Here is a 20,588-nt window from a genome sequence, read left to right as displayed (position 1 = left end):
TTTTTGGCTAACAGCAACTGAAACACACACATTGTCGTAGTTTACTCTGCCAGTGCAAAATAATTTTCTGCATAAAATGTGCAAGATCACATACTCTCAGTTTGAGATTTTCAATTTGAGTTTTAAATTCTTCAAATGTTGTAATGTGCCCTTGACCGTCAAAACTGTCAAGAAATGTATTATTGCTTACTTTGAGATCAGTGACGGCCCAGATTTGACAAGTAATGATTCAAAATAAGAAGAAAGCTTCAGAAAAAAGCCTGTTGACTCTAGAATGATACATCCTCAATGTTCAGATAAAAAGCAATGAAGTTATTTAGGAAGGGTCTTTACACACATTTTGTGCACCTATTCCATATTTATATTAGTGATTGGATGGCTGACAATCTGCCAGCTCAGTGATGGAAGGGAATGCAAAATGAGCTGAACAGATGAAAGTAAATACACTTTATTAGCAAACTTTGAGGATGAATTACATAACAGAACCTGCAACTATAAAAGTCAGTGAGGGTTCACATAACTCTGCCATGTTTGTCTGTCTCTCCATTTGCGTGCTTGATCCCTTGGAAATTTCCTGTAACTTGCCGACCTGCTTTCTCTAGTTTACGTTGCCTGTTTTAGCTACTGTAGCACTTTGCTGTGCTAAAATAGCCATTGAAATTTTAAATCAAATTCAAACTGCTAAACTCAGTGAATGTTTAATGAAACAATTTATAAGTAAAGGCATTTTGCATTGCCTTAATGCCATGTATGTTTAAAACAGTTCATTAGGCAGAAGACTCAAACAGTTATTATGCTTCAAGTATTATGCTTTTTAGTCTTCAGTGCTCCTGTTCCTTCAAAGGATAACATTACATTTTATTATGCTGCAGAGTTCCTTTTCTGTTGGACACTTTCATATTTACTTTTCTGTAATGCATTTTAATAATTATACATTTCTTCACAAAATTATAATGATTGGAAAATCTGAGTGAGTTCTTTTTTTAACTAATTGCATACTGTTCCTTCTCCTTGTAACTAAATTGTAACTAAAGCTCAAAAATAAAAAAAAATGCAACCAGTTAGTTCCTTTTTTTGCAGAAGAGCAGGTGATGTCCCTTCTGCAATATAATAAACTTACCTGCCCCATCAAGATTTTTTAATAGCACTCACCTGCCTTGGCTCCAAAGCGGGTGTAGCCATCTTCACTCAATCTTCCTATGGGCTTGGCCATCATGGCTGGTCAGGCAGAAATGACATACTGTAACTACTACATTTCCAGCAGCCACAATTTACATAAACACTGGGCAGTTGTTTTACTTTAAAGTGGCTCAACAGATTTTGTCATGCAAATTTGGCAATGGTGCAACCACTCTGTTTACTCTCAAACAAATGTGGATGCTAAAATTGGTATTTTGTGTTCAGAAAACGTGGCACTCTACTAGGCATGTAATTGTTATGTACCCAAAGCACAGATTGACATGCACTGACTGTTTTAGCAAATAATCCCAATTATACATATACAAAAACAATGTGAACTAGAAATATAACATGAAATTGTAAACCAATGTAATATAATGTTGATGTCTTTGGATATTTCTGCTCACCTAGCTACTGTACGTATGATCAAGGATGTAATGTATTTAGCCCAAGGATAAGCCACAGAGAAAGTCTTGTTGTAAAGACACATTTACAGTGACAGTTGTGCATTGTGGAGAGAATGCACACAAACATCAAATCCACAGTGGCCAAATCAATGTATTCATCATCATGAGTATTACTAGTTTCTTGTTTGATGGTCTGTTCAAAAGTACACCACTATTTTCTTTTACATGATTTCCATTCTCCTACAAAACTGCATCTGTAGACTATCCACACCTAAGAAAACAATTCATTACCATGTGAAGCGGAAGGAAAGCCAATTCTTTGAATGGGCTACTCAACGTACCACCAGTGATGCCAGTGTATACTGGCCCTTTGTGTATAACGTTTAAGGACATTTAGTATATTAAGTAGTATACCAGAAGTTATGTCTTGTATTGGTCTGATCATTTACTATTTGATTAACAGCTTATGTAGCTGCTTATCACCTTTACAATAACAGTAAATTATAGTACTAAAATTGCAATCTTATTGTCAGCAATATAGCTGGGATTTTGAAATATCTCCTTTTTTGATTACATTAAACATTTCAGAATCACCTTTTCAGCTCTGTTATCGCATTTCTATATATACAAAAGAGATGAGTATCTGTGGATGATATCTTTGAATATAAAATGAGAAACAAGAAGACAAGAATATGTTATCTTTCAGTGCATTCATCTTCTTTAAAAGATGCACAATGCTTGTGATTTTGTTCCTTGACCCAACATCACATATCATTTTCTGCATATCATTGTGGTTGATAGACAATATTAAGTTTTGTCACTCAAACTGCAATAAAAAAGAATAATAGTGTTTCAAGATCTTGGAAAGCTTATCTTTGGGACTAAATTATCATACCTTAGAAAGTATCCTGCTTATTTAAAAGAAAATTTAATAAAAAAAGCTTTAGATAAATATTTATTTCGGATTTGAGAATAACTGTTTGTAAGTCATTTACAGATAGATAAAACTGATATAAACTAAAAAATGCACTCTTTTTTGTGTTTTATTGCTTACAGTTCAGTTATTTAACTGAGTAGTGACCTTTATATCCATTCTAATATTATGTTTTCTTGAATTTCTTTATGCTCAGTAAAACCTAAGGGAAGGAGATACTTCATCCGCAAAATTCAGATTTATTTATTGCATATACTGCCAGCCAAAGACAAATTACTACTTTATACTACTTTACCACATCAAGCTAATTGAAGCTGAACTCCAAGGTACAGAATGATATTGGCTTGGAAGAAGTGGATTGATTGATGCTGACCATCATAGTGATGACATCTAGTTTAAGAAAATTGTTCAATAGATTTTTAGGTTGAAGAATAATATTGCAGCTTCTCATTTTTATTAATAATTTCTCTTTAAAATATAGAGAAACTAATAACTTGTCATCAAATAAAATTATTGATGATTTTTTTAATGGAAGCCATAGCATGCCATAAAATACCAGATACCATACAAATAACAGATACCATAGATCAGTGTTTGTCAACAAGGGTTTGGTGTAATCTTAGGGTTCCTCCAGAGGTTGCTAGGGGTTCCTTGAGCTATGAGCGAATTGTGCCTCTAAAGTCAGTATAACTGACACCAATGATCTTTTTGGTTGTGTAAGGGTGACAGTCTTCTCACTGGCCAGAAGGTATTCCTCAAAATGACCACCACACTATTGTCTTTTTTAGCACAGACATTCAGGTTGTTGTATTAAATTATTTATTGTAGGCTTTGAAATTCTGTCAGACAGCATTGCCAAAAATAAAAGCCTACATTTTTCCACTGTATTTTACCAAATTTATATAACATAATTGTTTTGCTCATTATGGTGTCTCCTCCAGTTAGCAGGTTCTCAGTATTAGGTTTACAACATTGTACCATAACCTTGTACCATGTGTTCTTTTATTCTCTCAGATTTGCTTTGTAGGGATTTATTGAAAACGTATTTAAATATACAGGTACTTAAACTAATAGTATGAAGAACTACATTAATTTTAAAACACACATAACTGAATTATAAGCAATCTTTATTATCTGTCTGGAGTTTAAAGTTAGGTATCATTGGTGTTTGTAGTGGAAACTCCCTACCTATATATTGAGTTTAATTTAGTTGAGTTGTATAGACACTCATTTTTGAAAGGCTCCTAGTTGTTGATCAAAAAAATGCACAAATGTTGCCAGATAAAGATGTCTTGAGTGGATGAACATCCATCATCTGTTAGCTAAAGAAATACAGTGTTTCTGGGTCCCATTTACCTCAGGAAGACACAGAGTCTGGTATCCTCTGTTCCCCTTAATATTCTGACCCCTTGATCACATGTTGGTGTTGAACTCCCTTGCAACATCATTGGATATAGTCCTCATTTCTAGAGTCTTGTTTGTGCTTCTCTTTTAAAAAGGAAGTAAACACAAATAAAAAATTGTTGTTTAAAACAGCAAAAACAATTTTAATTCTTGTAAATTTTAAACTGAACCTGTCTGTCATGACAAGAATGCGTAGGTTGTCATGATTCGCCCCATAATGCTAAGACGTTGGCTTTGATACTTGATAATGAATTTGAACTTTTCAGTGATTTTCTTTTTGCACTGTCTGTTCACAGCCTTGCATTGCCAATCAGAGACCAATAATGTACAGCATATTGCCTGCTGCATTCTATATTCTAAAGCACCCTTTCTCAACCTCTTTATCCCAGAGAAAGCCTTTAAAATATTATTCAGGTCTCTCAGGGAAATCACACTAAAAATAATTGGTCAATGAGGAAAATGCTCTCCATCGCATTGTTGACCAGAGTCACATGTCCCTTGCAGTGCTGGTTAGAATGCCTCCCTTACAGATATTTAGGTTTGTTGGGGTTATCCGGATGGCATTTGATTCAGATCTATGCAGGCAGCATCAGATTGAAGGGTATTTAGCCAAAGCTCAAGTAACCACTAACAAACCTTGAATGAACTAAAGAAAAAAAAAATTATAAATATATATATATATATATATATATATATATATATAATTACTGTATGATGTCTCTTTCTCCAGCTGTCTCTATTTTCAAGTATATTAGTATATTCCAAAAAATATTCAGCTTGCTCCTAATTCAAACAGACCGCTGTAATGCTAGCAAAAAAACACTTTTGGTTGATTATTGCGACGAGGCTACTTTTACTTACTTTTAAAAATGTATGTTTAGCCAATTTTGCCTTACAATAGATAAAAGCTAAAATAATTTATGACCTTCATGGTCAGTTGGCTTCATACAAATAGCTTTGCCTAACATATACAAAATAACTACTAGTTAGTTAAAATAAATGGCTGTGCTCATATAGACTTGAATACCGATACACAAAAAATGTATACTAATTATAATTGATGGTTTTATACTTGGATGCATGTGTAGGAGTAAAGTTTGCACATTCCATGCAATAATACGAATCCTACAGGCTGCGGAAACATAATCAGGATGTAGCATATGTTGTTTTTTCTCAATTCACAGTCTGCTTGTTGTTGTAAATTACAATCCCATTTAACAGCTTAAATAAGTATTGAACCCCAATTTTAGTTGAACCCGGTGGCTACCATAGCTTCTGAAAACATTGGTTGTTATGCCAGTTTATTGACTTCAGTATTTCTTGAGGTATATGTTTGGAACAACCATGTAGATACAGAATTCTGACTTCTTTGGTTGCATGCTTGTTTCAAGTTTTAAATTTAGTTAAAATACTGTCTTAGAAAATACTTGATCTAGAGACAATCATGCAATTAGCACTTTCAGAAAGAGGCAACTCAATATGTATCTGACAGTGTGCTAGCCAGTTTACCATCCTGTAGTGTATTAAGAAGTGTAAAGCTTAGTTAGAATAGTATTCCTCAGTATTTCCTTGTTCTCAGCTGGAAAAAAAGGTAAATGACTTGGGTAAGGGTAAAAGTAGTTGTTGTGCTGTAGATTTGGAGCTCTTTGCTTGAGATCCACATTTGGAGTGTCTTAAAAGGAATAGTTGGGCCATACACTCCATCCCTTTCCCAGGTAAGGAATAGGGGGTGACTCAGAAGAACATGCCTAGTCCTTATAAAAAGGAATTGGTGTTTGAGATTGAGAGGTGGAGTTGGTTGAAGCCTGTAAGCAGAAAGCTTCTTGGCTTAGAAGGCCATGGAAGTCTTCTAAATGAGGGAACTGGCCAAGTGGGCCTGATGTTGTGCCCTTCCCAGTAACATACGTGAGTAACATTATGTTTATGTAGCGCCAAGGAGTCCACTTAAGGATTAAGGTGGGGCATTGGTATCACAGTTATAAGGAGCAACTACAGAAAAGAGTGCTGATGCGTGGAATTAATTACTGATTATCATGTTAGAAATGCCACATAGACTGGTAAATTGTATCTTGCAAAAACTTTATTTTTGAGAGCCAGCTAGATGTTATTTGATGTTAAACCTCCTTTTGAGCTAATTTTCAAGCAAGAAATTACCATTACAGCTGCATCATATGTAGAGGGAGATCTACCCTAAGAGGACACAAAACAACAATGGGGGGCTGTACCTGAAATGTGGATGGAAATCACTTTAAAGCCTCATTCTGGAAAATGCTTCTGTCTGGGCATAAATATGGGTGGGCGCCATCAAGATCATCAGATAAAGCATAGGTAAGTAGAGGGAAGTCCTAGGTGGGCCTAACATGCATCCACTGCACCAGCTTCTATATTTGATCTCTGCTTTAAGAAATCACCACTCCCCTGTTGGAAATCTGGGCAGAGCAATGGGGAGACCAGTTACAGGAATTAAGGACCAAAACGTGATTATCCTTGAGGGCCCATTGTTCCTAGTGTGCGAGACATTTCTGTGTGACTTTTTTTTTCATATTTATCACCAAACACACAAAAACCCACATAGCAAAAATCTCTCTCTTCACTCTAGCAATGTTAAGAGCAGTGCAAAAAAAACACAATTTTTGGTTGTTTGCGTTTGCATTTATACAATAAATAAAAAATATCACTCTTAGTTTTATTTATGGATTTAGTTATTTTCTACTTTTTTTCCTATAATGTACAACTTTTGATTAGCAGACACACTTCAAGACACAGAAACTGGCAGAATGCTCATAAGTTTATTCTTGGTAAAATAAGTTAAATAAATACAAATAAAATAAAATATATATTTATATCCTAACATTTTTCAGTTATATTTAAACAGGTCATTGGAAGTTTGTAAAAATATTCTTTTTGTTCAGTTGGAACATTTCACAAGCATCACACAAGTGTCAGCTCTTACTTGAAGAGTTACAGCAATTATCAAGAAAAAAATAAAGCAGAAACCGATTTGTCATTTTGCTACAGCGGTCTGCAGCTGACCGTATCACAGACTAAAAATAAAACATGAAAGCATTGATGGCCATGCATTAATGTCATGGATGTTTAGGAAACATTTATTTTGTAATGTTCTAGTTTCTATGTCCTAATTATTACTAAGACCAAAGCATTCATCGTTACAGTAAATACTTAATGAAAAACGTTAGCCAAAAATCTAAATATTCAGAGATTTAACCCTTCTAGTAGATGTCCAAAGTCTAATAACCAACATCATTAAACTAACTTCTTCTGTACCCAGGTTGCACTGGACCTGCCCTAGGATGTGAATAAACAGTGAAAGGAGAAGAAGCACAGCAATGAGCTTATCTCTCAATCCCTCTGCTTTCTCCTCCTATCTGCTTCTTCCTTCACACTCAGAAATCAGTGCTAAGTCAAATTCAAGTTTTTGCACCCAATTATTTAAATAATTCATTTAAAGATGCATTATTGAATACAGAGCTGCATTTATTTATGTATTTATATCTGCCTTCTGCTTCAATAAATATTTTAACAGGTATGAAAATGGACAGGTAATATAGGTAAACTTCACCAAAATGAAATGGTCTACTACTGGTATTAACTGCACATATACCGTGTTTACAACTCTCTCTAGGGAAACACTTACATGTTACTTAATGTGAAAATGTGATCTTACTTAAATGTGAAAATAATTGTTTGGTATATATCAACTGAAGACAGAAAATCATTTTCTTGCACATTGATTTCTTTATACCTATGACAAGCCTGCAATTGTTTTCCCGCAAGGTCTCCAGCAGCCTCATCAAATTTAAACTGCTCCCTGCACTGCAAAGGTTAATTCTATTTTTTTTTTAGCGTACCACTAAAAACACTTTTTCTTACATTACTCACCTGGAAGCTGGAATTCTCTAAGAAATTATTCTTTGTAGTAATGGCCCACTGCAAGTGTAGTTTATCATTTTTCCTGCACTTCAACTTTTAAGTATATGGCCCTTAAAATGGCTCAGTTTGAAAAAAGCAACAGATTCCTCAAACATTTGTGAAACAGTTTGTTACTGGCGAGAACTAAATGTATTAGAAAGTACCTAGTAAGTGTAATCAGCAGCTGAAACCAAAGAGCTGGTTGGCTTGTTCCAGATGGCATTGCCTTTGTTATGCCTTTCTACACTTAAGACAATAAGAAGGTGTTTTTGATAGTTGTCAATGGTAAAACAGCCTACAAATATCTCATAATGGCTTTAACAGCTTTTTTTAATCTTGCTTCAAAAAAGACCCTAATTAGCTGCATTTTTTTTACTTTTTTCCTAGATAGGGGGAAAAAAACAGTGGGAAAAAAGTAAAATAAGAAAAATAAGAATACATCATTATACAGTATCACATAACATGGTAACACATAATGATTAAATATGGAAAAAAGGGAAAAAAACGAAGACCACGTAATTACATAAAATAAACTATTTGAATACACCCACAAATATAACAATTGGATGTAAGTAAATACAACAAAAGCGTATTTTTTTCCTAGGCAAATTTACCCTAGGCAGCTCAGTGAGTGACATTAGGAGTGTTTGTTTATTAGTAATGTTGCACTTAATCACCCTAGAACAAGACCTTAGAACACCTTCTATTCTCTTCCCCAACATAGAGGAATGTGTTTTGTGCACTACAATCAGAGAACAAAAAGAGTGGAAATGGTCAATGAAAAATACAACTTTTTGCAGATCACATAAAAGTTTTTCTGCAAATGTAAAAATTAGCCAATCAAATTCTATCCATTAAGAGTCTGACTGGCTCAGTTTCAAATCAGTGCAGTTTTCATGAAATTTGCAAGTCAATTTTTCTGCATCTCATTGACCAGCATTACAAAGGAAGTTATTAGTTCACCAGATTTCTGGCAGAACCTTTACCTTTAAAGGCCCTTTTCTGGAATCATCAACCAGATTTAACAAAAAGTAATAATTTATATTTAAAACACCAAACATAAGCAAATAGGAGATGCTCAACATTTGGGTTTACACTTTATGTATCCCCTATTAAACCTATATGTACTGGCCTAAAAGTAATTACTGAATTAATGAATGTTTGTTTTTCATAGATCAATACCACGTTTTTTCAACTATCATACATTTGGCAAAAAGTTAATTAGTCTAATTATTTTTCATGAAGATAATACATTAAATGCCACTACCCTAAAATATATGGCAGCGATATAAAATGTAAGTTAGCAGATAACAGGCTGACAGATATAGCACATACAGGGATGTGATGTTATAACATGTTTTCTACATATAAAACATGCCTTATGGTTTTATAAGTGCTATTATTCACTTTGTATTGTTTCACAAGGACAGCATAAACAGAGATTTCATTTACATTGAATTTCAAAATGATGAATTACAATGAAAGGACAGTATTTTTTTATCTTAAGGATTGAAGCAGAGACATTTTCCTACATGAAATATTTATAATGTGCTGGAGAAGTGGAGCGTCAGCAGATATCACTCTGTTACCATAGTTACAATGTAAGGCCTACAGTCTCTGTGGAGTGTGTCTCATTGCCACGCAGTAGACGGTAACTCCTAATACATCCAGCAAGTTCTATGTTTGCTAGCTGCTGTTCTGGATCACAATGAAACAAAGCAATTAGCCAATTTAATCCATCCATTAAACCCAAGCCAAAATGATATCTGAATAAATCACAGACATAAAAAGGTGAAACAATCCTAAACAAAGGGGGGCAAACATAAGCCATGGCTGGTTGGAACTGCACAAAACAGTTTATGATTTGTTATATTTAATGGTGAAATATATTTTTTGGTGACTGATTTTGTTTAATCAGTTAATGCCAAAAGTATTATAGAGCCTGAATTTTTTGAAAATGGCATCTTTATTTGTTTGTAGGCTGCTAATGAAAAAAAGAAAAGGTGGAAAAGGAAACAAAATGTATTAATAATGTAGGTTCATTTATTTTCTAATGAGCCATTAACCTAACATCCACCATCCAAATGACAAGTTCATTAAGTAGTTTTTCCTCTTTCCCATAATGTCTCATAATTGAGCCCAGTTATCCATAAAAATATGAATTCCAATCACACAATGGCCCTATTTTATTAAAGTTCTCCAAGGCTGGAAAGAATACACTTTCATCAGTGAAGCTGGGTGATCCAGCAAACCTGGAATGGATCTGGTCGAGGATGAAAAACATTTGTTAACAAATAGCTAATGAATTTTAGGAAATGCAATCCAAGTTTGCTGGATCCCCCAGCTTCACTGATGAAAGTGTATTCTTTCCAGCCTTGGAGAACTTTAATAAATCAGGGCCAATGTACCTAAAATAATCATGCACTTTATACTAAACTAAATAAGTGACAATTCACAATAATACAAATATATTCCAAAACATTCATACATATCCAAGTGGGTGACATTGAAATTTAACTTTTGCCTTCCCTTCTTCAGGCAAAATGTATTTGTCAGCTAGAGATAGAAAAGATCCAACATACTTTCACACATAGCCATTCTTTGCAGATCTTTTGAGAAGCCACACATATGCTGACCATCTCATTGTCTAGTATTTTAGGAACATCATGATGGGAAAGGTTCTTTCCTCCTCCTGTGTCATTGTTTGTAATAATATTCATTATTTGTGAATTTGTACATAACCTAAGAATTAAACATGGGTTGACATTTAGTAAATGGTAGTGTGTACTCTTCTAGAAGGTTTGTCTTCTCATTCTAGTTAATTATGGATCACAGCACTCAGGCTGATTGATCCTATTGTAAAAAAACATGAAAAGAGATATACAGTCAGCCTTTCAGGTATCTTAAGGTATATATGATATCGGTTACATATGAGATAGGGACTGTAGGTTTGTTCTTAAGTTGAATTTGTATGTAAGTCATGGACGGTACATTATTTTAATAAATGCAATTAGGACAGATGTTTGTCTCAACATATTATTAGGTAGCGTTGTGTCAGTTACTGTATAAAATCTTCACTGTGAGTTAATCACAAACAAAGCAAAAATAAAAAAAAGAATGTTGTGGAGCCTAAACTTTCATTATCTTCTGAAGCAAGCTGTGTTTTGAAAAAGAAACAACCGCAAAGTTTGTCTTGATCATTAAAGAGTTACAAAATAACTCGCTTGCGCTACGCAAATTATTTCTTCTGTAAGTCATGTACACCACCCCCTCCCCCTATCCAGCCTCCATCCTGCACACGAGCAAGCAGGGAAGCCCCGTTCATATCCAGGAGTCATCCGTATGTCGGATGTCCTTAACTCGGGGACTACCTGTAGTGTTTTTTTTATTCATGAATTTAAAGCTGAACTCTGGGCAGATAAAAATGCACCTAATAATGCAGCTATGTTTATTAAAGGTTAAAAAAAATACATTTTTAAATGTAGTCAGTGTGAATATCTGCACTTGATATGCCATATTTCCTTTCTAATACCCTGTACAGTAGAATTTGAAGAGGGATGATCAGCAATAGGGACATGTTTAGTGTGCTCTAGTGCACAAGTGCTGAAAATTAACATGGGGAGTATGTGTATGTTGTCCCAATGTTGGAGATGAGAAAGTGACCAAGCTAACTCTTTAAGGGAAAAGTATGTTTACTAAGTTGAGAAGATCTGGAAAGACTATGTAAAACTTAATTCTGGACTGAAAAAAATATATGGATATTTTGACAGATAAAACATCTCTTGTATACAGTATGTTGTATATGTATATAGCCGTTTGCATGGAATTTAGCCATAAGTCTCAATAAAGATGACTAAAACAAGTGCATAATGAAACCCAGTAAGACTAGTAAGGAAACCAGTAAGATACAAGGTAAATACTGACTTGGCCAATAGGTTATGTGGCATAATTACAAATGACAGATACTTTTTCTTAACTGAATAAAAAATGGGCACTGTATTAGCCATCAATTGTTTATCAGGAAAAAAAGGGTAATGATTTTGTCTGCCAATGTAATCCTTTGGAATCGTTTAAGGTTATGTAATTCGCAACATGTAATCGTAGCAAACACAGGTTCCTTTTAAAAATAGCTGTACATTATGTAAATGTCAAAGCGCACTTGATCATGGTTCCTGCATATGTGCATTATTTATAGTTAATGCATTTTCTAGACAACATCAATATGTTAAGTAATATGATATACCACACCACAAAGCCTTTATTTATTCAGTGAACACAACACTGCCTTCGATTACTAGTTCATGGCACATATGCTATGCCAAAATTGTATACATTTTCATAAATACACTAAAAGCCTTGATGAAACTTTACAGAAGGGAAAAATATGAAATTGATCCACCTATTTTGCAATGGTAATCCATTCCAATAAGGAACACACAAAGAAATAAAGAAACTGATTGATTTATAAGGTCAAGGATAATTATTGGCTATATTCATACATAACACATCCTTGTTGCATCTTCAACTGATAAGCATTTAGTTATCTGATACACAAATATGTATTTCTTACATCTACACTTTGAAAATACATTGAAATGAGAAGCAATATTCAGCAAACTTTGCAACCAACCAGACCAAACAAAAGCAAATAAACTGCTAAAAGCACTGATCTGTTGATTTGGTTGTTGATCCTTACTTCATGTATCCAGTAATAAAGACCTTAGTGTTGCTTTAAGTCACTGTATATATAATGTGTCCAAAGTATTCCTTAATTACAAAACTGTGTGTTAATGTGGCAGCAATAGGAGGAGCTTGGTATGGAGTATTCTAAAATATTGTAAAATATTTCCAATATGTCAAATATTTATAAGTTTACAAGATTAGAAATTCACATTAAACAAAAAAAATCTAAAAATGGACCTAAATTAAAAAAAAGTCGAACACAGACTTTGGAATCCCCTTCAGGCTGCCATTACAAAATTGGCATACTCAAATATATTCATCTGTCCTTGAGCAGGCCCCCAATTCTATGAGCCTACTGCTTCATGTTTTCTTCTATTAGTCATGTTAAACAAACACATTTCTGATAGCCAATAAATTCCTCCACCCCAAACTATTGGGTGCTTTCTAGTACATATGGACATATTATCAAGCACAAAACTGACACTGTACCTGCTCATATGTTCTAGGCATACCAAACAGAAAAGAAGGCAAGGCAGCACAACACTCTGGGGGACCCAAATGCTGGACAAGTATAGACATTTTGTCTTCGTCAAAGGGCCACAGTAATAATGTAAGCTTTAAGAAGAACTTGTTGACCAAAAATGTATTTGTTTACCCTTCATCTCAGTGTTCGAGTATCAGTGGCAGATAGTCCAAAGCAATGTTTCTCAACCTTTGTTTAATTTGTGGGAACCCCTTGAAATAACTATTTGGTCTTCAGGGAACCCCTACTAGGATTACTATATCCACAGCTCACAGTTCATTATTGTGATGGTCATTGGGAAAAATGCCTCTTACATTGTTGGCCAGTGGGAAGAATGTACCCCTTACAGATAGCCAAAAAGATCAGTGGTATCTGTTAACCTGACCTGACTGTAACAATCTGCTCATTGTTCACAGGACCCCTAGAAATCTCTGGAGGAACCCTGGTTGAGAAACCCTGGTCTAAAGAATATTGGGCAGACACCATACTTTGCTTCTCTACTACAGCTAATGTTTTGCATGCAGATGAAGATATTTTTTTCTAAACAGAATAACTGGAATCACATAATAATAATAATAATAATAATAATAATAAAAGCTCAGAATAAATTACATAATATTTTTTAACCTTTACTTTTTTAACCTTGTTTGCCAATCTCTGCTGTATGTTTTCTTTGAAGGCCACATTTGTGCTCCATCTCATTCCTTGCATGCAGCCAGTGATAGTTTGAGAAGTACATAAAGCAATTTGTTAAAAAAAAAATATATATTGTATATTTTATATGTAGTTTTTGATAGCAGGTAGCATTCATGGGACTTCAATCAAATGGAAAAGTGGAATGGAATAGAATTGTGTTGGTCTCCTTTTAAAACAATAGATTTTAGTGACAACTAGATTGTAAGCTCTTTGGGGCAGGGTCCTCTTCTCTTGTGTCACTGTCTGTATACGTCTGTCATTTGCAACCCCTTTTTATGTACAGCACCGCGTAATATGTTGGAGCTATATAAATCCTGTTTATTAATAATATTATTAATAATAACTAGAACCAGTATGACAGTAGCTATGCCTGATTTTCAATTTAAGAGACATGCACAGAAATAATAGAAAAAGACAGTTGGATTTTAAGCAAATAAATCACACAAAATGCAGAAAATTTATGGCCATATTACTTTAAAAGGATCAGCATTGATCATTTTGGTAATCTGTATATAGCAAATTTACATAAGGTTTTATGTTCTTACCATGCAATACTTATTACATATTCTGCTTGAATACATTTGTTAAATTTATGTGAGGTTGAAAAGGAATAGGTGACCTGATCTACCACAGCAGATCCGTAGATCACTGTTTCTAAAAAAGATACAAATACCAGTTAGTTGAAATATGTCTAAAATAAAATTGGGCTTTGCCATTACAACCCAAACAGCATGTCCAAAACCCACTATACACTGGGTACAATGAACTTTGAACAAGCACTATAGTGAAACACAATGTAAACATAGCAATACTGTGAAATAACATAGCTTTGTTAAAGTTAGTGTATTTCCATTCCTTTATGTTAGTAGAAGTTATTTTCTGTAATTACCATTTACAAAATACAATGGATACAGATAAAAAAAACAAAACAAAAGAACCTTTCACACACCACTAAAATAGCAGAATTGCAGCAGCGCTCTGTGTCATAATATTTAATTACAAAGTTGTGTATAACAGTGTAGAAATGTGGATTAAAACACTAATGGAAACACACAGATGTAGCTTAAGCCACAGTAATAATTGAACAGATGTGCTAAATTCAGATCGTGATTTTTGCTTGCTGTCTGTGATCACACAATAACCCGTAGTAATCAGTGTACAATACTGAAGAAAATATGACTATCATGAACATACAATAATTCTGTTACTGAGAAGCACTAACCTGACAAGATCATCTGTGCAGCTAAACAAATGAGATCTCAAAAATAGTTCAGATGACATCTAAATGTTTTCTACTCAATGGCACTGGTTTAACACTCTCTATTTTTTTCTGGCCTTGCTGTAATAATAATACTGTTTAAAAAAGAAGCTCACAAATCTCAATTACAAATCAGTTTGGCACAATACAGATATATTTTGTTCTGTTGTCCTTAATAAAACCAACATGCATTGCCTTGTAATCTATCCTGATACTTTAGTATTTTAGGCACAAAAGCCCCTTCCATTTCTCATTTGGAGTAAAGCAATTACATACTGTATTGTCTTTATTCAAGATTCAGAATAAAAAGCAGTGGCTTTTCATATGGCTTCATATAAAAGAATGAATTTTAGTATATTAATATATTTTTTGTTTTGTAATTCTTTTTTTGTACATTACACAATTTTAAATATGCAGTGGTGTTTATCCATTTTTTTTCACAGAAGTGTTCAATGGAGCATTTAGAACAATTACTCTAAAGAAAGAGTGAATACTTTGGATTCTATTTACAAACAACAAGTTGGCACTTACAGAGTAAACGCATTAACTGGTGGCCCCCATATTACTTGCAAAGAAGAGAAACCCTTTTGTAATAATACACTTTACAACATTAACATATGTGATACATTTCCAGTTGGTACATTCCAGTAGAGGGTTTAGTTATTAAGAGAAAATCTTCTCCTTTGCGAGTCTTGCAACAGCGCAGTCTGCTAATCAAGTGACAGGAGAGGCTGCTGTGTGGTGTCATCTTCATTTTTGTCATTGTGTTTTAACACCCCAGGATCCACTACTGACTGAGATCTGCAAATAGATTAAAAAAGGAATGTTTTTCAGATTATCAGCACAATGTTCTCAAAGACCCTGGGGATAATGTCTTAACATAATGTGTCTATAATTTGCAATGGAAAACATTTCAGCAGTAATACATATTCATCCCAAGGAAAAAAAAACAGTAAAATGTTACTTCTGCACACTACTTGCTAGTTCATCTCTATTCATATGCATGTTGCTAGGCAAAAAGGAGCTACTGTCAAGTGGAAAGCAACCCATAAACTAACTTCATAGTAGAAAATGACATTCAGGCATACTAATAAACTTGCTTTGTATAAACATTGGTATTGTGTTTTATGCATACTCTAACACAGTGGTGCCCAACCTTTTTTCATCTAGGGACAGCTGCTGACATTGAGTAAAAATTTGCAGGCTATAATGCTAACAAACATTAAATATGTATTTAAAACTAGAATAGTTTTAATTTAAAATGAAATGAAATTGAAATGTTTCTAGTTACCGTAATGTGCATGCACTAAATAGTTTTGACAAATCAGGAATGTCTGCACTCACCATTTGATTATCTTTTTTTAATGTGACATTTTATTAATGAAAGATACAAAACTAAAGCTATCATACAGTACCGGCCGGTCATTTATTGCTCCCAGCTCACCATTTGGGTACCAAAGAGCAGAAACTACACCATACAATGCGTTATGTCAGTTATAGGGGGCCACTAACCTTTTTTGTATCCTGAATTCTCTGCAATGGATACTTCCAGAGAAATGGAATTCATGTGACAGATAGCCAAGAGGTACATGTTCTTACTACGACATCTTCAGGTCCCTATATCTATCTGTTCCTGAGAAATTAGGGTTCTCAGAAGGTATCCCACCAGCCCTCAGTCCCTCGCACCGCAGTGTCAGCAGATTTGACTCCAGGCGGCAGTGAGCGGTACTGAGCATCCTCCCCCAGGCAGGGTTCCATGGCATAAAGAAGGATTACCGTCTGAGACCCTGTATCTGGAAACTGGTTATGTTTAGGGGGCTGAAATTGAGTTTTGTAACAGCTCTCAGGGTCCCCTGTGTACCATAAAATTTCACATTTCTATGACAATCAGTGAAGGAGATGTGAAGGTTTATACATGGGGATAATGACAAACGCATAGACACAGCTCTCGTACTGCTACGGCTGGGATTATCTCACAGTACAAGGTGGGTGGGGAGCAGTCACAGCTGGTCATTTCCAGGTCTATGGTACACGCTCTCTCTCAGGGAGCTAACACTGAGCATGCTCAGGAAGCTCCCTCTCCTGGTAGCACAATCTCATAGAGAAACATAGGAGAAGCTTGCGCTCCATCTCCCGCAAGACAACGAGCAGAGAGAGCAGACAAGGAAAGTGGAGATGACTGGATCTAGCAGCTGCCTTTGCTCTAACACATTGAGGAACACATGCATTTTAGGTATATGTATACCCTAACTGTAAAACATTTAGTTTGCTAAATCATTGTGCATCATAAACAACTGAAATGCTTTTTTTCTTCTAAAATACGGTTTTCACCCTTTTCTTTATTTGTTTGTTTCTTTTAAATGTTTTCATGGGATCACTTCATAGTCAGATACATGGTATTTCCTTAGATCAGCTTCCTGATTGGGGCAATAGTGGACCATGCCTGTGTGGACAATGGGCCTAATTTAGTAAAGCTCTCCAGGGCTGGAGAAGATACACTTTCATCAGTCAAGATGAGTGATCCAGCAAACCTGGAATGAGTTTCTTCGAAAGTCTTTGCTATTTGCTAGTAAATCTTTTGAATCCTAGACCAAATCCAAAGACCAATAGCAATAAAAGGGTTAATAAATAGGTTAAATTACCCTATTTAGGTTGATATACAGTAGATTTTGAGAGGGGACAGGGGGACCTATAGGAGCGTTTTTTTTTTTCTAGACATAGAGTGCAAAACAATTTAAAATAACTGTCAAGAGATTGGTTAGCACTGACATGTCACGTATTAGCATCCCAATGATAGCAGTTACATGACATTTTGTCAATCAGAAACATTTCTGTAAATGTGACACTTTTACATATTCAGTTCCATTGCACAAAACCTTTTACATTGCAATGGGCTGGTTTTTTCATGGTTTCATGTCTTAGGCCTGTGTAGTATTAGAAAAGTTGTAATCATTCTTTTTTCTTTCAAGTGGTCAGATGATTATGGGGTAAATAAACTCCTTCATAAAATATAAGCATAAGTTTATGAAATAATAGTATTTGAGAATGGTTGTGTTGCCATTTTTAACTTATATGGGTTGACAAAAAAAGCCATATAATGAGAGATGATGATGGAAAGTGGGGGCATTGTAAAGAAAACCAAGTCAAAAATCAATGTGAATACTGAAAGAGATGGAGTCTAGCAGTTACATGACTGGTTGTGAGGTTGTGGTGCCATTAGCACTTCATGCCAGTGAACTACTACTGCCCCAGAGGAAATGCTACATGTTGCATCTACTCACAGCAGCTCGATTGAGAATGAATGGGAGTGACCCAAAACTGACTGCTCACTAACAGCAGCATTCAATTATACAAACACTGGTTCTTTAGGACCAAAGCTTAGGTGTGGTCGAGCGTCTGGAAGGGTGCCAGAGATGCAGTATTACTTCTGAACGTCTGAACCTACATACAGTTACAGGGATTATTATTTACCATAATATTTTTGTCCCGGCATCATCCAGGCTCACATTTACTTTCTGGCCTGGGATTCTGGGCCACCTGCTGCACCTTCTACCTTTTGACCAGCTAAAATGTTATAATGATCCATCCTGATCACTGGAGGAAAGCAAACTGAAAAAATGTATATATATATATATAATATATATATATTTAGCAGTACAGACTGGTGTTTTACTGAAAGGTTCACTATAAATCTAATTTAACATACCTCTTCATGTTTTTTGGAGATAAATCTTTTTCCACTTCCACTTTTGTAGGCATACTATACGAGTCTACACTGTAATCAGTTTCATCATCATACTCATGATCCAATAGTGTTCTTGCCCATGTTCCCATGTCATATGGGGGCAACATTCCTCCAAATTCAGAAGGTAGGATCTCTGGGTGGATCAGCTGATGCAAACTGTTAAGATTATTACCATGTAAAAATATCTGTAACAGAAATAGAACTTAATTAGAAGTTTGTAACAGACATTCAGGTGGTTTATAAAATATGTTTTCTCTCTAGAAATGTAACAGAAGAATATAAATGTAACCATTTTAGTTTCAAGGCATTTCCTTCCTAAACCCTAGAGCAGTTAGCTGAAGATTTAATTGCATATATTTTTATTACCTACATTTTAGAAAGGAAGGAAAAGGAAAAAATGAAAAAGGAGTTTTCCTGTGATTTTACCTAGAATTTTATCTAGAACCCCCCCCCCATTGTGTTCTACAACCACCACTTGCAGAATGTACGCTCTTCTTGGCAGGGTCCTCCTACTCCTGTGTTATTTATTGTATATGTCTGTCATTTGCTACCCCTATTTAATGTATGGCACTCCACTCTGTAATATGTTGGTTCTATATAAATACAGCTTAATAATATTAATAATAATAATAATAATAATAATTGCTATTTCTTAGCCTTAAATATTTTTCCAAAATTAGACAATGACTAAGGATATCTCATAGTCCAAGTCCAATTTTTACATAATGTAATAAAAGAGAAAAGCTTCACGTAAAAGTTCACGATATGGATAGAGCTTATTGATATCTGTCGTGTGCTGGTAAGCAGTTTTGATCCTGGAGCCAACCCCTAACTATTACAAATAACAACTTCGTTTGTGTAAAAAGAATACAAACGAGAGAGAAAGAGGGTTTTTTGGCTCTGTATAATAAAAGTATACAAAAATTAAATAACACAATGTAATAGATTGAAATTATACAATTTTTTTAATGACACATTTATATATCACTTGATATGGAGCTTCCTTACTCTGTTAATGTTAGATTTTGATTGCAAGAAAAAAATATTCAATTTGTATAAATAGTTTACTAATAAAATACAACCAGATGTGTACAGACATAAATTTGCATGATAGTGCCATTTTGACAATTTGTACTTTAAAAAAATACTAAATGACATTTCATCATCTGGCATTTTTTCTGGAATCTGAGAATAATACATACTATTAGATAAGTGTTTAATAATTTTAAATTGATTTGTTTAAACTTTTGTTTCAATTTTTTTAGATACTTTTGCCTTATGGCTAAAAGAAAATGTTGACTACCTGCGATTATTAGCAAAATTAAATCACTGAAATAATCTGTTGCATCGGGAAGAAGCAGAGCTTCTCTGGATCAGCTTTGCCCTGGTTAAAGATGCCTTTAGAGATCACACAGTAAGCTCTGATGACAATACATATTACACTACAGCATTTTCTCCTATAATATATATATATATATTATAATTAATATTGTGCCGACTATTTTGGCCCTAAATGTGATAACCATCATTATAACTGCAATTTATGCAGTCAATCAGAATTAATTATCTAATTTAATTGCCTATGTGAAATAGTGGGCACTGAAGTGTATACATGTACAAATGTTTTATTCTATATGACTATACAACAACAATTCTTTGTGTTTTTCAATAAATTGTAAAAAAAAATTCATTTTACCAGTATTTTCTTGGGAATATATCTTTATGTAAATTCAAGATCCCTTAAAATTCCCCCCTAATTCTGCTAATGGCCCAAACATAAACCCTATACTTTGCTGTTCACCCTGTAATAACTGCATATGACCAATAGT

General features: G+C 34.4%; 1 protein-coding gene across 1 annotated transcript in view; it reads right to left on the bottom strand.

The window, feature by feature from the left end:
- Positions 1-6,691: 6,691 nt before the first annotated feature.
- Positions 6,692-20,588, bottom strand: part of CLVS2 (clavesin 2) — a gene marked incomplete in the record, with an annotated part of 43,770 nt that continues 29,873 nt past the window's right edge. The window contains 2 exon segments of the mRNA XM_072408846.1: positions 6,692-15,815; positions 18,721-18,944. Coding sequence (XP_072264947.1) covers positions 15,725-15,815; positions 18,721-18,944 — 315 coding nt within the window.

This window comes from Pyxicephalus adspersus, chromosome 4 (assembly GCF_032062135.1).
Source record: "Pyxicephalus adspersus chromosome 4, UCB_Pads_2.0, whole genome shotgun sequence".
In the NCBI taxonomy this organism is placed as follows: Eukaryota; Metazoa; Chordata; class Amphibia; order Anura; family Pyxicephalidae; genus Pyxicephalus; species Pyxicephalus adspersus.
The sequence above is the reverse complement of the archived record's forward strand: the minus strand, read 5'-3'. Positions and strand labels throughout refer to the sequence as shown.